At 36.5% G+C, this 14,293-nt stretch overlaps 1 protein-coding gene and 1 long non-coding RNA gene across 4 annotated transcripts in view; one reads left to right on the top strand and one right to left on the bottom strand.

Annotated features, from left to right (window-relative positions):
* Positions 1-14,293, top strand: part of LOC144642763 (uncharacterized) — a 37,123-nt gene that overhangs the window by 7,290 nt on the left and 15,540 nt on the right. For both annotated transcript variants that reach the window (XM_078501823.1, XM_078501822.1), the window contains 10 exons: positions 455-586; positions 1,026-1,256; positions 2,578-2,751; positions 3,093-3,230; positions 3,555-3,800; positions 4,585-4,731; positions 5,425-5,562; positions 6,450-6,551; positions 6,698-6,804; positions 7,130-7,315. In XM_078501823.1, coding sequence (XP_078357949.1) covers positions 455-586; positions 1,026-1,256; positions 2,578-2,751; positions 3,093-3,230; positions 3,555-3,800; positions 4,585-4,731; positions 5,425-5,562; positions 6,450-6,551; positions 6,698-6,804; positions 7,130-7,315 — 1,601 coding nt within the window. The remainder of the gene's footprint in view (positions 1-454; positions 587-1,025; positions 1,257-2,577; positions 2,752-3,092; positions 3,231-3,554; positions 3,801-4,584; positions 4,732-5,424; positions 5,563-6,449; positions 6,552-6,697; positions 6,805-7,129; positions 7,316-14,293) is intronic.
* Positions 1-14,293, bottom strand: part of LOC144642854 (uncharacterized) — a 40,460-nt gene that overhangs the window by 24,670 nt on the left and 1,497 nt on the right. Inside the window, exons 2-3 of one of the 2 annotated variants that reach the window (XR_013568801.1) lie at positions 13,055-13,082; positions 8,949-10,715 (exon numbers count right to left, since the gene is read on the bottom strand). The exons of the other annotated variant lie outside the window; for it this stretch is intronic. This is a non-coding gene — a long non-coding RNA (uncharacterized LOC144642854). Of the gene's footprint in view, positions 1-8,948; positions 10,716-13,054; positions 13,083-14,293 lie in introns of those variants that run through there. 2 annotated transcript variants of the gene reach the window in all.

Here is a 14,293-nt window from a genome sequence, read left to right as displayed (position 1 = left end):
TGTTAAGATTAACGCAAATCAGTTTCTTTAGAAGGTAGCTGGGCTCAAATACACTGCAGGGAAAAAATATGACTTGGTCTTGTATGATTAATGTTCCTTTGATTACCTAAGTCAGTTTCCTGTAGAAAATTACAGTAGAACCCCGGTAACTCCAACTCGGATAACTCGAACAACCCCGCTAACTCGAATTAACTTCCATTCGGCCCTTTGACCCACTTTTCAGTCATTTCTACTCAGTTAACTCGGAAACCCCGCCACCTCGAACTGGTGTTCGTTTCTCCTCAGAGTTCGAGTTACCGCGGGTTCAACTGTATAGGGTTATTATACCGAAACGTTTAATCTTAACACTTCCCTAGTTCACATATTAGTAAGGTCTTCTGTGCTGGTTTTATTTAAAATGATATGGCGAGCAGCAATGAAATTCATGAATGTTGGATGTTTTGTTTTACTGCAGTCTATCGGGAACTTTCCAAAAATGAAAAGTTACTGGAGTGTGCAAGCGACGGATTGTATATCCGGGATCTTTACCGGTGTAACGGGATCAGGGACTGCCCGGATGGATCTGATGAAAAAGGCTGCGACAATGGTACGCCTTTTGATATTTTAACGTACTTATTGTTCGTCTTTCTATCTAAATGGCCAACTTTAAAACACCTTTCTTATAGGCAAAATATTTCCTTAAATCAAAAATTAAATTATTTATGCTCATACCCGTCACAATAACCTGTTTGAGACTTTCGTTTGCCCCAGCAACTTCGAGGTTTTTTTCTAGCTATGTAAAGGGATTTTATTATAGGATAACATCTAGCTACGGTTACATGGTAACTCACAACGACGAAAAACAACCGACGGCGTGAGAGCTTCGTGATACCTCACTCCCTCTTGTGCGGTCATAAAGCTCGATCGCTCGACTTACTGATCAACCGGTCGATTAACTGACAGTTTAAATGTCAGACTCAAACTGACGGACGGACGGACTGGCTGACTGACTGCAAGTTGTTGACTGTAAGGTTGTATTTTTTCAGTCCTTTGCAGGGACGAAGAAGGAAACTCATTCGTAATAAAAGATGATAATGGTTGGCAAGTCTCCCAGTGTATGAATTGCCATTGTAAAAAGGGCCTGTTGACATGCCGGAGGACATTGGGTATTAACTTCCCAGGCTATTTCAAAGGCATCTATGAGCATAACGAGAACTGTGAACAACCACAATGCAACGTTGCAAAGTTCTTAAGAGAAAAGAAGGATTATTGTGAAGGTAACAAGCCGCCCTACATTAGATGACTCTGTATATTAATTTCCTATCGAGTTTAAGTCGATTCTGTAATAAATTATATTAATAACTTGAAATTTATCCTAAGAAAATGTATTGACAAAACATCAATCTTAGTTGCCATCGGCCATACTTTGCAACAAAATCTTAAAGTAAATTACAACAATATTATTTTGGAATGTTTTTGGCTATAATAAAAAAACAATCAGTTTAAGAATGTCCCTTAAAATATCAGGAAGCTGTCCAAAGTCTCATAAATAAAAACGGAAAAAAAGCTGTCTGTTTATGTTAAAAAAATTCTCATTGATAAGCTTTATAGTAATAAGAAACATTTGACGTCCTTATGAAGTTGTCAAGACAACGAGGTTTGGCGACATACGGATTTGTTTTTTTTTTTTTTTCTCATTTATAACTGCTAAACAGTTTCTCGCAAAATGTTCTTCATTCTCGACATCAGGCAAGCCGTAATAGAATGCGAAAAAAAGAAAAGGTATAATGTGTTAGGAGCCACGTTAATGCAAAATTGACCATGTCGCACGTTTTATTTAATAACTCCAAAATATTACCTTAAATCTCCAATATCTCATTTGAGGGCAAATTTCACAAATTATGATTATTCAAATTTGATAAAATAGTAATACTATGCAACTCACTTATTAAGTTATCGTTTTATGTGCCGAAAACCGGTGAAAAATATTTTTTCTTACGTAAGAGGATCGCATATTCCTCAACGACTATCAGACTCATACGTGCGGCTACTCACGGCTGCATAATCCCTACAAAACGGTGAATAAAATGAGCTTATCCCATTCGACAAGACAAATGTTTATGATAAGGCGAGTTTCTAAACGAATAACGGCGATCCGAACGGTTTTTTGGCGATTCTCATATCGCAAATTGCGAGACTATTTTCGCTTGATGTTTCATTTTTTGAGATTAAAATTTGATCAACTTCCTTCTCAAAAAATCTTCACCGGCTTTTAAGTTTTCTCGACTGTTCCGTATTCACGTCCGCCATGTTGAAATTTTTTTTCGCTTGGAAAAATTGGTCATGTAAGGCACATTCAAGTGTCTTGGCCCAAAATCGCTCTGTATTGGCATCATATCACTTCCTTTCTCCAAATTTGGGGAAACGGAAGTAAGGCAAATTTTCTAGGAATTTTCGCGCTACCGGTCCAAAAGGACCGGTAAATGGCCGTGCGTGACAAGAAAGAGTTAATATTTTCGCTATAAAATAAGTACATGTAATGTTAATAGGAATAAAAAAATTGCACATTCAGTCATGACGTTAATTTGTTTTACCTAGGCGTCGAATTTATCAAAGATAATGGAATCTACCTCAAAGACCAAACATGGGAATTTGCAGGGTGTGATTTTTACTTCCCTGGAGCCTATGAGCAACAGAACGTATGTCCTCCAATGATAAGACCTGTATGTTATGTTTACAATGGAGCGATCTGCTGCGCCTCGGAATGTCCAGGTATTGCTTCCACGTATTTACCAAAGATTCCCTAAAATTGGTGCATTGATTTCGAATTTCGAAGTATGTGTAAAACAATTAAGAGGGAGGGACGACAATCTTAAATTTAGTGTTGAACTTAAGGCGGATTTCCACTGACGCGTCAATTTTTTTACGTGCGTTTACGTGCGTCATCTGTGCCTCTTTGCGCTGAAAGAGATTTGAACAACACATGCAAGCGTCTAGTTAATATGTCCTATATACATGATTTTTTTAACAAGCAAAATAAATTTTCTCAAAATGGTTTAAAATTGTACCTATAATTACTACTGCTGCAATTGTTTGTATTATTCATTTCTCAGGCTTGACGCAGATTGCAAATCAACTGCGAGGAAACCTTACAGTCTGTCTTTATGGCCGTCAGTTAGCATCAGAATTCTCGCATTGCAGAAACCCTAACCATTGCTTGAAAAATTATAACATCCAGAATTGTTCATCAGGTAAGTGTTTTGTAAACCTGAAACATGAAAAGAGTCCGTGGAAATCAAAAAGGAAATGAAAGAAACGATCCACATCAGACGCCATCGCCCAACGTTAAACAGAGACTGGAACTATGATCTTCCCGTCATTTTTAACCCCCCCCCCCCCCCCCTTTTTTTTTTCAAATGGTACTGAACAACATATTACCACTTGACTAAGTGGGACCCATTTCTTTTTTTTTATCGATAAAATATCGTGAGCGTTTCACATAATTCTAAAAATTTCCAGAAATTTATCTTTATTCCCTAACTATGTAGCAATAATTATGTTTCGTACCTTGCCAGAGGTCACCTGTCAGGATGAGGACTCGATCCAGTACTTTGAAGGAGCCAAGTGGTCTGTTGGTAAATGTATGCAGTGCAGATGTAGCCAAGGCAAGATTCACTGCTCAAGAAAGCTTGTATTGGCTTCATTTTTGGTTTTTACCAACAATATTCAATTAGCTAGTGAAATTACGTTCACCGAACATTGCGATCAAGGGGAATGTAACGTGGCAAACTTTATGAAAAGAAACAATGGAGTGTGTCATGGTAAGTTTTCGACCTTAAAGGAAAAATAAAGCTTAAAGTGCTTGTTACAAACCACATACAGACACAAACAGGTACATAGTAATATTATACAACGCCGAACCTATATAAGAGATGATTGGCTCAAGGAACCTGATAACTGCAGATGGGATTGTGTCTAACAATCATTTATCTGTAGACACTGGTTTCATGAAAGCAGGATTGAAATTCTGCTTATCAAAGACAATTGTCTGTAAACGTGTTACATACGCAACGCGCAACGAACTGTTGCAACAAATATCTGCAGAACAGATCGTTTGCAGTGTTTCAACTAAAAAAAAGTATAAACAAATGAAACGATAGTTTGTTTCAATGTTCATATAGTAGCGAGTCTTAAGGAAGGAGAGAGGTAATAATGTCTGCCTTGAATCTACACGCAGTTTATAGGACCCAAAAATTGATCTTTTCTATTCTCCTATCTTAATTTGGAATATTTATTTTACAAACTACTGTCGGTTAATCCATATTTGCCCTTGCTGTAACCGATAAAGTGAATCATGATACAGTTTTATATAGCATAACATTAAACATCACGTTTCCTTTAAATATTATCTGTGCGTCCTGTTTTTAACTCTAGCTGTTCTCGCTACCTGTGAATACAATTAAACGCCTCCGCTTGTCTTTTATGCACTTCTAAAATACTTGCTTTTCAACAGTTTATGATTTTAAGAACAATTTCCGATTTCGGTGCCTTCTCCTGAGAACTTCCGTTATTTAATATTAAAGGATAAATTTTTGTATTATCAAGCTTGTAGATGGAACAGTAAACTGTATTACGACGGTGATCACTGGAAAGAAAATGGCGTCGATTTTTACTGCAGCAGCTCCGATAAAAAATTCAGACCTGGCTGCTATGTTGAGACCAGACGAGTGACGTGTACTGGTGCGATACAAGGTTGGTGTATTTTGTAAGACGCCTTCCAATGATAAATTAAAGTACACGTTGTGTTTCTTCTATTGCTATTGTTGTCCGTATTATCGTTGTAAGCTTTTTGACGGTAAATCTTAAGGCTGTTGCTAAAAAATTGTAGTAAGAAAAAAACTTTATTCGTTCTTTTCACGATGGACCCTCACGGGTACACCTACACGCATAGGTAAAAAGAGGCTTTCCAAAATTAGATTTTTCCTAATAACATTACATGCAAACAATGGATCTCGTCGATGTATTGGAGACTAGCAATATTAATGTCAAAACGTTGCAATCGACACCATGAAGTGACAACATTAGGAAAAAAACAAATATACACTCATCCTTTTATATATTACGATATTGATGAACCACATTTTGTAAAATAAGAATAGTTTTCGTTTTGAGGAGCTATTGGCTCGTTACCGTGCAAAATTGTTGTTGATTTTTTTTACCTAACCAAATCAAGTTTTTTTTTCAGTGGCTTGTGTTTACGACTTACATTTAAGGCTGTCGCTGTTCAGTAAAATTGGCCAGATAGAATTTGGCATGAAGGATTCTGGTGTGACAGTTGAATTGACGGACCAGTTTAGACCACAGCTTTCTAAATCCATCAGAAAGACTGTTACACACGGCTTTTCGTTTATATATTGATATTGTGTTTATTTTTCTTGGTTTAAGGAATAAGGGAGTTGTCCTTAATATCAAAGGATGATCTTTTCTTGTGTGAAAGTGGAGATGAGATCTTATCTCTTGGTGACAGATGCAATGTCCGTTCGGACTGCAATGATCAATCGGATGAAAGAAATTGTGATCACTGTAAGTTACATCAAAGCTCCTTTGGAATGAAAAAGTAAGGATATATTTGCCCCCCAAATGTGTTTCCTATTGAATAAGATGGAACTTGAGACTTTCAAATACAGATTGAAAAAGAAAGCTCATCGAAGCATTGTATGAAGCATATAGCATAGCCGTGTTAATTTGCTAGTCTTTTGGTGAAGCGGGAGATCTGTCGATTGTATTTGAGCTATGGCTCGCACTCGAGCCAAAATACCAAGACAAGAGAAAACTAATATGTCTCCGAAGCGTGCCAAAATTTCAAGAATCATAATTTCTACCAGCCAGACATTTCGTATTGATGTTTGATCACGATTTATATGCATTTGCTATATCTGTGGTTTATAGTTGAAACAAAGTAAACAAGAAGTGAAATTCTAACTCTTCAATTTTGCTGGTATTGCTGGTTTCCACATTGCTAAAAGAATATTCAAAACTATTGTCAAGAAAATCAAGAATATTACAGGTTGTAGAAAATAAATAGATAGTCAACGTGTCCAAGTATCATGTCTGTACAGTATTCCGTACTTGAGTTATCCGTCAAAATGTTCCACACAAATTAGAAGGGCACAGTTTGGAAACGCCATGTTGAAGTCCGTGTGAAGGGGCTCCAAGATGGCCGCAGGAAATCAATTAAAGCATCTCGCATTTACTTCTGTTATAAAAAGCAGTCAGTTCACCTTTAGTTCATAAACACGTAAAATATCACATAAACACTTCTCGTAAAACCTGAACTGTTAAGATTGTTTTAACAATCTAAACAGTATCTTTAAAAAGATAACAGGATGAGGCACTCTTCTTAGACTACGTTTCAATTGTTCAGGTTTTACTCCGTTTCACTAAAGAGCTTTAAATATTTCTTTCGTCAGATTTCTGTGCTCCTGAAAAGGCACTCGGTTTTCTATGGACAAGAACGCGAGTGGACGAGGAAATTATAAAACAGTGTTCTCTAATTAACTCTAATTGGACAGGTAACAGACAATCAATAAAGCTACTTTACGAGTTGTTTTTATAATAAGCCGCAGATCTACAAACGTCATTTCAACGTATTTTGTCACCATAAACTGGTTAATGTATTTACTGTTTCTATATATATGCTTGATTTTTCTTTCCGTAGGAGCGTTTGGTAGTAAGTGTAGCGGTAAAAGCTACCCCACAACCTGGATCCACAAAAATACCTGTGATTGCGAAAAGAAAACGTTGGTGGAGTACTTTAAGAAAAAAGTAAGTTTTGCTCCCTCCTCTAATTGAAACACCGTACGTATACACCAGCCAAAATGTAGCCAAAAATATTATTCCAAATTATATTTGGACGTGAAATTGTAGCCTTGACTGCCAATGCCTTGAATTTACAACAAATCCCATCAGATAAATTTTGCGCATACCCATTTTCAATGTAAGTTTTCCTACGACGCAATCTTAATTAAATATCTAAAGAGCTTCTCAGGTCCTACATTGAATTGCGTCCCAGGCTACAACCAACCATATTTATGCAGCGTTCCCTTATATTTAAAAAAGGCGTGTAGTTGACAATATCTTTTTATTTAAGATTGCAGGGGTAAACCAAACCAACTTTATGAATGTGTCACAAGATCTGGCTTCCTCAGCACAAGCAGGAAATTTTACCAATCCCAAAGCTTTTCACGATATGTTTAAGGATCTCTTTCACATCGTAACAAGGATACTTACCCCACTAACTTTACAAAATGCTGATATAGCACTGAAGTACTGTGAGGTATGATCTGTATACTTTTTCAAAAATAGAATATCATTCTAAAGTGGCACTTTTTCTCTTCGCGCTAACGAAAAAATTAATACTAACATATGTTATTCACTTAAGTTTCAGCTTTTTTGCGAGTATTTAAGCACTATGAAATCCTTATCTGCAATAGTACAAAAATTGAAATCAGGCCGCCATATTGGGGTAACTTAGCAACCTGGCGATGTATAGGTGACGTCATTGAGCTCAAGTTTTACTATTTCTAGGAGTCAGGTTTGTGCAAAATGATGCTGTACAAACAGGCATTTAGAAAACAAACCAATCCAAAATAACAAGTAGTGTCAAGTATCTAAACAATGTTTAAACTTCCTGCTAAACTTCAGGTTGAGCTCTTTGACGTCACACATACAGCACCAGGCTGCTAATTTGCTTCTAGATGGTGGCGGCCGGTTCTCGATTTTCGGACTACTTAAGACAAGTATTTCACAGGGTTTGAATACTATTTGGACGCTGCAATTTTGGTGACTAACATATCTTGGAATATATTAATTACGTTTTCGTTGGCGTGAAGAAAAAAGGTTTCATTTTTTAATTAACTTCTTCTTTTATGCGCTGAGGCCGTAGCGTGGGAGCTACTGATTCTTCACCCACAACAGCTCATTTAGGATCACTTCTATTCAATGACTTAATCCTTTAATCCGTACGGCCTTTATCCATACACTATAGTTTTGAATTTAAGTAGTTTTCATCTTTGTTCATCTCAGCAACAGTCCAAGCCCTCGTAAGCGACATTTACGTATCTAAACCTGTTCGGAGTGACCTAGCCTGTGGTAAACAAGTAACCCACGCACTGGAAAAGTTGAAAATTTACATAGTATGTAAATAACATGTAAATAACATGTAAAGACACTGTAAAGGATGATTTACATAGTTTTTACCCTTTTACATGTTCTTCTCAAAACATGTCAAAAACATGTAAATATTTGAAGTAAAACATGTAAAAACACAGAACATCATGTAAATTTCTCGAACGAAAGACCACGGACCATGTAAATAACATGTCAATTTATTCGATCAACACTGTAAAAAGCATGTAAAAACATTTATACCTGATGCTTATAAATAGACTGAACATGTAAAAACCATGTAAATTGACAAAGGGGGCCTGTTTGGAAACATGTAAAAACCATGTAAATTCACAAAGGGGGCCTGTTTGGAAACATGTAAAAACCATGTAAATTGACAAAGGGGGCCAGTTTGGAAACATGTAAAAACCATGTAAATTGACAAAGGGGGCCTGTTTGGAAACATGTAAATTGACAAAGGGGGCCTGATTGAAACATGTAAATACCCTGGAAATCGACAAAGGGGGCCTGTTTGGAAACATGTAAATTGACAAAGGGGGCCTGATTGAAACATGTAAATACCCTGGAAATCGACAAAGGGGGCCTATTTGGAAACATGTAAATTGACAAAGGGGGCCTGATTGAAACATGTAAATACCCTGGAAATCGACAAAGGGGGCCTGTTTGAAACATGGAAATTGACAAAGGAGGCCTGTTTGAAACATATAAAAAAAAAACATGGAAATTGACAAAGGGGACCTGCCTAGCCCCTGTAATTAAAATGAAGAATATTCCTATTCTTGATACTATCCTAACTACATTCATTTTCAGTACGTCAGTGCATATATTTTTCCAGTTAATAATAATACATACAAATGATTTTATACCCCATAAGTAATAAAGTTCGTCTGCATGTATCTTGCAATAAAGCATGTATATATAGCTTGGAATATTCTTTATAAATATAATAAAAATTAGCATTTCATTCAGAATAAAATGATTTAGATCGTATAGTTTTGTATAGTTTTTTCAGTTCAAATAAAGCAGTTTTACTAGGTCAAAAATTGCTGATACCAATTATTTCAACTTCACATAATCATTATGGAAAACAATAAAGATTAAGATAAATTTATGCATGATTAATTGATAGAACTGTCTAATAACATATCAGTGACTTCATTTCCAAATAGTAATAATACTACTCCTCTATTGCAAAGGCCCACTTTGATCCTGCATGTTGCACTGGTGTTTGCTTTTCTCTTAAAAAGCCAATCTCTTTTGCTTGGCATGTGCCCCGATTTATCCTATGTTCCTCTACTGAAGTGTCTTCATGCACTCAATATGAAGTGAATTATGCAATAGCTTAGCATATGTATGAAAATGTACCATATCATGAAAGACATGTATTGTAGGATGAAAATGAGCCTTTAAAAGTTATACTATGGGTAAGATATTGATCACTTTTATTAATAGGCGTTAATGGTCTTTTTGAATAACCGCATAAAATATACTTAACAGTAACTGAAGGGTTGGAAATGAAACCATGGTATTTCAGGATTAAATTTTTGTTGAATGTTTTTCTTTTGCTTCAATTCATGTAATGTTTGGCACATGATTTTGCTTTCAGCCCTTCAGTTACTACCACAACCCTTCCATATCATAAAACTATGAAATCAAACGAATAATAAACATTGCAGAACCTTTTGCACAATGATTTTAAACACTGAACAGCCAAGTTCACACTAGCCTGCGAGTAGGCTCACCTTAGAGCATGCAGGAGAATGACATTTACGTGGCAAAGCCGCGAGTGAACCTGCATCAACCTCTGCTAATTTTTCACTCCCACCAAGAAAACCGCAGGAATACTGACAAGCCAATTTAATTTCAAAGAAAGTAGAAGTTTGACAGGAATGTTGACAAGATATGACATTCATTGAGATATGAAATTTACTGGTGCCTCTTCACCAGTCTCCTCCCCACCATATTGCTGTGCCCGCCAGTCGTGAGTGCCCCAAAGTATATTTTGTGCCCCAAGGCGCTTAATCGAATAAACACTTAATTGTGAAAGTACAGACCTAAGACTGACACTGATGTAGAATAATTCTTCACCTTAAACAGTGGTTATTTGGCAAATGGTTTGGGTTCCAACCCTTCAACTACTATCATAGCACTACAATTGATAAAAAGCTATGGCATCAAATAACCATAGTAGAACCTCTTGAATAATGATTTTGAACACTGACCAGCCTAGGTTCACTTAACACATTTATCACTGTAATTGTCAGGCTTTGTTAACATGGTCCTATTTAAAAACTGCCATGAATTCAAATAATTTGTACAAAAGTAGAACAAAACTGATGGAATAAATTTCCACCAGAAAACCACATGACATGTACATGTATGTACACCGACTGAACATTCAGCAAGATGCTTCATTGTGATGGTACAGACTTGAAACTGACCCCGAGGTGAAACGATTTTACACCTTAACCACCACTGGTTATTGCCACCTTTTTTAGTATATGTATGTACAAGACTTCATCAGTGAAAGTGGTAGAGCCTTCTTTAACCTAACAACAAATTAAAAAGAATCATTAGGAATGACATTCTGGTTAGATCAATGTTGTGGTTCAAAAATTTTCAAACCAATTTTTACTTTTCACTGTCTCATTTCTTAATATTATCTGAAACAAAAGAAAATAAAAATCAAAACCGGTTTGAAAAATTAAAGCCAACAAAGAGTTAACATCACCACTTCTGAACCTGCACATTAGGGACTTCAAGATAACTGGGAGGGCTGACCTTGAGAACAGCTGACTGAAGTAATTTTTTACATGCAGACATTGCTCCATGTACATTGCCATCCAGTTGTTATCAAGGACACGAGAAGTAGAGTTTTGCAGTCCACTGGTTGCACTCAAATAAAAACTTTACACAAGAATAAAAGACCTTATGGTATCACAAAATTCATAAAAATATGCACATGTACAATTGAACATGTATTTTTTAAGCACTCTGCAATGCACATTTGGACATGTAGGAATTTGTATTAGACCAGCTGTAAATGTACATGTAGCAAATTTCCTATAAAGTTGATTGCATGGTAAGCTATACTCATGACCACTGGACCACAGTGGCCAGCTGCCAACTGTCAGAATGTTTAAAGTACACTTTATGTTACCATTACCACTATTAATTATTTTAAGGCTAACCATAAACATGCTAACCAGAGTTTTAAAATTTAGGGCCACACAAAGTGCTGTTAAGGCCAACTGGAGTGCTATTTAGGCTACATTGTAAGTGCAATGCTATTAAGGCTAACAATAGTGCTACATGTACAGTGTAACCCCGATATAACGATATGCCAAGGGGGCAGTAAAATCATATTGTTATATCAAGGAATCGTTATATCAGGGTGCTGTCCTATACATTTTATTTTTGCCGGGACATACAGGGCTCAAAATAATTTTTGGATACTGACCGGTCATGTTGACCGGCCAAATCAATTTTTGCTCGGTCATGTCTCGTTTTTGACCGGTCAAAATATTGATTATTTACTTTGAAACAATAGCCTATTCTGCCAAAAATTTCGCCTCATAAGCTAAAACACGCGTTGTTAAAGATCGCAAAAAGTGTCATTTTATTATGTTCGCTTTTTGAATTTCCATTTCTTCTGCGTTCTACTCTACATAAAATAAAATTCTCAGTAGCCATAATGTTATGTTACTCTGCATAGTTTTACATTAGTTAACGACTTATGGGTGGAGGCGATCTTTGTTGTAAGCACTTTACTGGTCTTTATTACCGAACAGTAAATAGTAATAGGACATATGCCCATGCTACAAGTGAGATAACTTTGCCTTTGCTCGGAATCGTTGTTCATCGAGCTTCCTATAAGATGCCCTAAGACTAGTTAATAGTTCTCTTTCTTCAAGACTGCCAAGAGATTAGAAAGAAAGCCTACACTGTACGTCACTTCGCATTTCGTTTAAATCTGTAGACGCCGGACGCGGAGACCATTATTTTTTTTTGTACAGTACGAGCAAACGTTTACCGGGACTCTCTTTGACAATTAAGTAGCACCACGTCTTAGGTGGTCAAATTGTCAGCACACATGGGGACATGTTCAGTTGTGAAATAGGCGCAATTTAAGGAAACTTTGCTGACATAGCATTCAAAGCGTGTTTAATGATTTTATTATTTTCTCATGATCTTGCTGGTGAAATACACGCTAGAACTCGTACTTTCTAAAGGTGCATATAGTTTTTTAAATCCTCTAACGAGTGCTGTTTTTCTCGGCCCGCCTGACAATTGAAACTGTAATTGCGTACGCGTGTTTTATAGCAGACGTTGATTGATGCCATGTTCATTGTTGTCTGTTTAGCGTATTTACAGACGTGGATGTTTCCTGGTTTATTTAAGCAAACCGCTAACAAATCCGAAGAGCGTGACCGCCTCATCTGTATTCTACAAATTTGTGACTGCAAGCTGCTATGATATTTTATGATTTTACTGTAAAATTGAAAGAAATACTGCAAATAAATTTTTTTTGTGTGTTATTCATTTGAAAGCTGTGTACATGACCGGTCAAAATGACCGCCGAACCAAAATTTTGTCCGGACAAATCGTCATTTTGGCCGGACATTGTCCGTTGACCGGCCGTTATTTTGAGCCCTGACATAACATATTCATCGTTATATCGGGAATATTGAAGATCATTATATCGGGGTTCCACTGTATTGAGGTTAACCAGGTTGTTATTTCGGCTAACCTCAGTCCTATTTGGGCTTACTGCAGTGCTATTCGACTTACAGAAAAAGCCTTTGACTGCAGATCATTAAGTCTACATTGGATTTAAAACTTTGATTAGCTGCTAGTCATTGAGACATAAATTGAGGCTTGTACTTACATGCCACTCTTGCTATCAACCCTTTCATCTGAAAATAATAACACATCCAAACAATTCAATGTCATTTGCTGACTCAATTAGAAAGTCACTTCAGTACTCCCGACGTAACCAATTGAACATTCCATATTCAAACCCCATCGAACACCAATGGTTGATTGGGTACTGTAATTACACATAACCGTACTAAAATTAAAATTTGGTCCATCCAACAAAATGGAATGTTTGATTACGAACTCTTGCTTGTTTGTATATTATGCAGACATTTTGTATGGTGCACTACTGCCTATGTTTTGTTGTTGTTGTTTTTTAATTTATTCATTATTTTGTTTTTACTACTGCCTATGCTGCGGTGAATGAAATGGTGCAAGTTCTGTTTAAGTAGGAAAAAAATGTTCTGTTTGAGTCTTATGGTGACTACAAGGCAGAAACCATTTCCTTCCCACCACTATAAAAAAGTAAACAAAAGTGCATATATCAGTATTTAACTGTTGTTTCGTTCTCTTATACAAAATATGTATAAACAAACATTGACACTCGGTTTAATTAGTCCTGCATGTTTTACTTATCAAGAGATGGATTCCGAACAAAGTCGAATCACATTGAGTTTGGTTGTGTTAGGTTGTGTATGATTGGTTCCCCGGGGTATCCAATCCAACAAAATCGAACCAAAAATCAATCGAACCCAATCGTTCGATTGGGTTTGGTAATCGAACAAAATCAAACATCTATTTTGCTGTGAGTCCGATTTTCGAACCAATCGAACATAATCAAACACAGTCAAACTCAATCGGGTTTGATCTAGTTCTGAATCTTTCTCTTGATAAGTAAATCACGCAGGACTAATCAAAATCAACTTTTATTGAATGGAATAAATATAAAAACGTCCAAATATCGAACTGAATGTCAATGTTTAGTAAAATATATTTGGTAGAAGAGAACAGAAGGACGGTAAAATAACTGAAATGCACTATTGTTTACATTTCTATATTAGAAGGGAGGATATGGTTTCTGCCCTGCAGTTTTTACCGTTACACTCAAACAGAAGTTGCACCATTTCATTCACTGCAACACAGGCAATCAGTGTGTTCAATATGTGAAGAATCTTTATAGGGAGCCAAAACGCTGCCGCCATCAGTCTGTCTTAGCCCTCGAGGGCGGCCAAAAGCGACGTTGACAGGAGAAGAGCAATTTCCAGCATAACAATTACATTGGAGGAAGTGCTTACTATCAACATGGATG

Source organism: Oculina patagonica, chromosome 2, assembly GCF_052425735.1.
Source record: "Oculina patagonica isolate OP01 chromosome 2, crgOcupat, whole genome shotgun sequence".
NCBI lineage: Eukaryota > Metazoa > Cnidaria > Anthozoa > Scleractinia > Oculinidae > Oculina > Oculina patagonica.
This window is presented reverse-complemented; position numbering and strand designations above follow the sequence as displayed.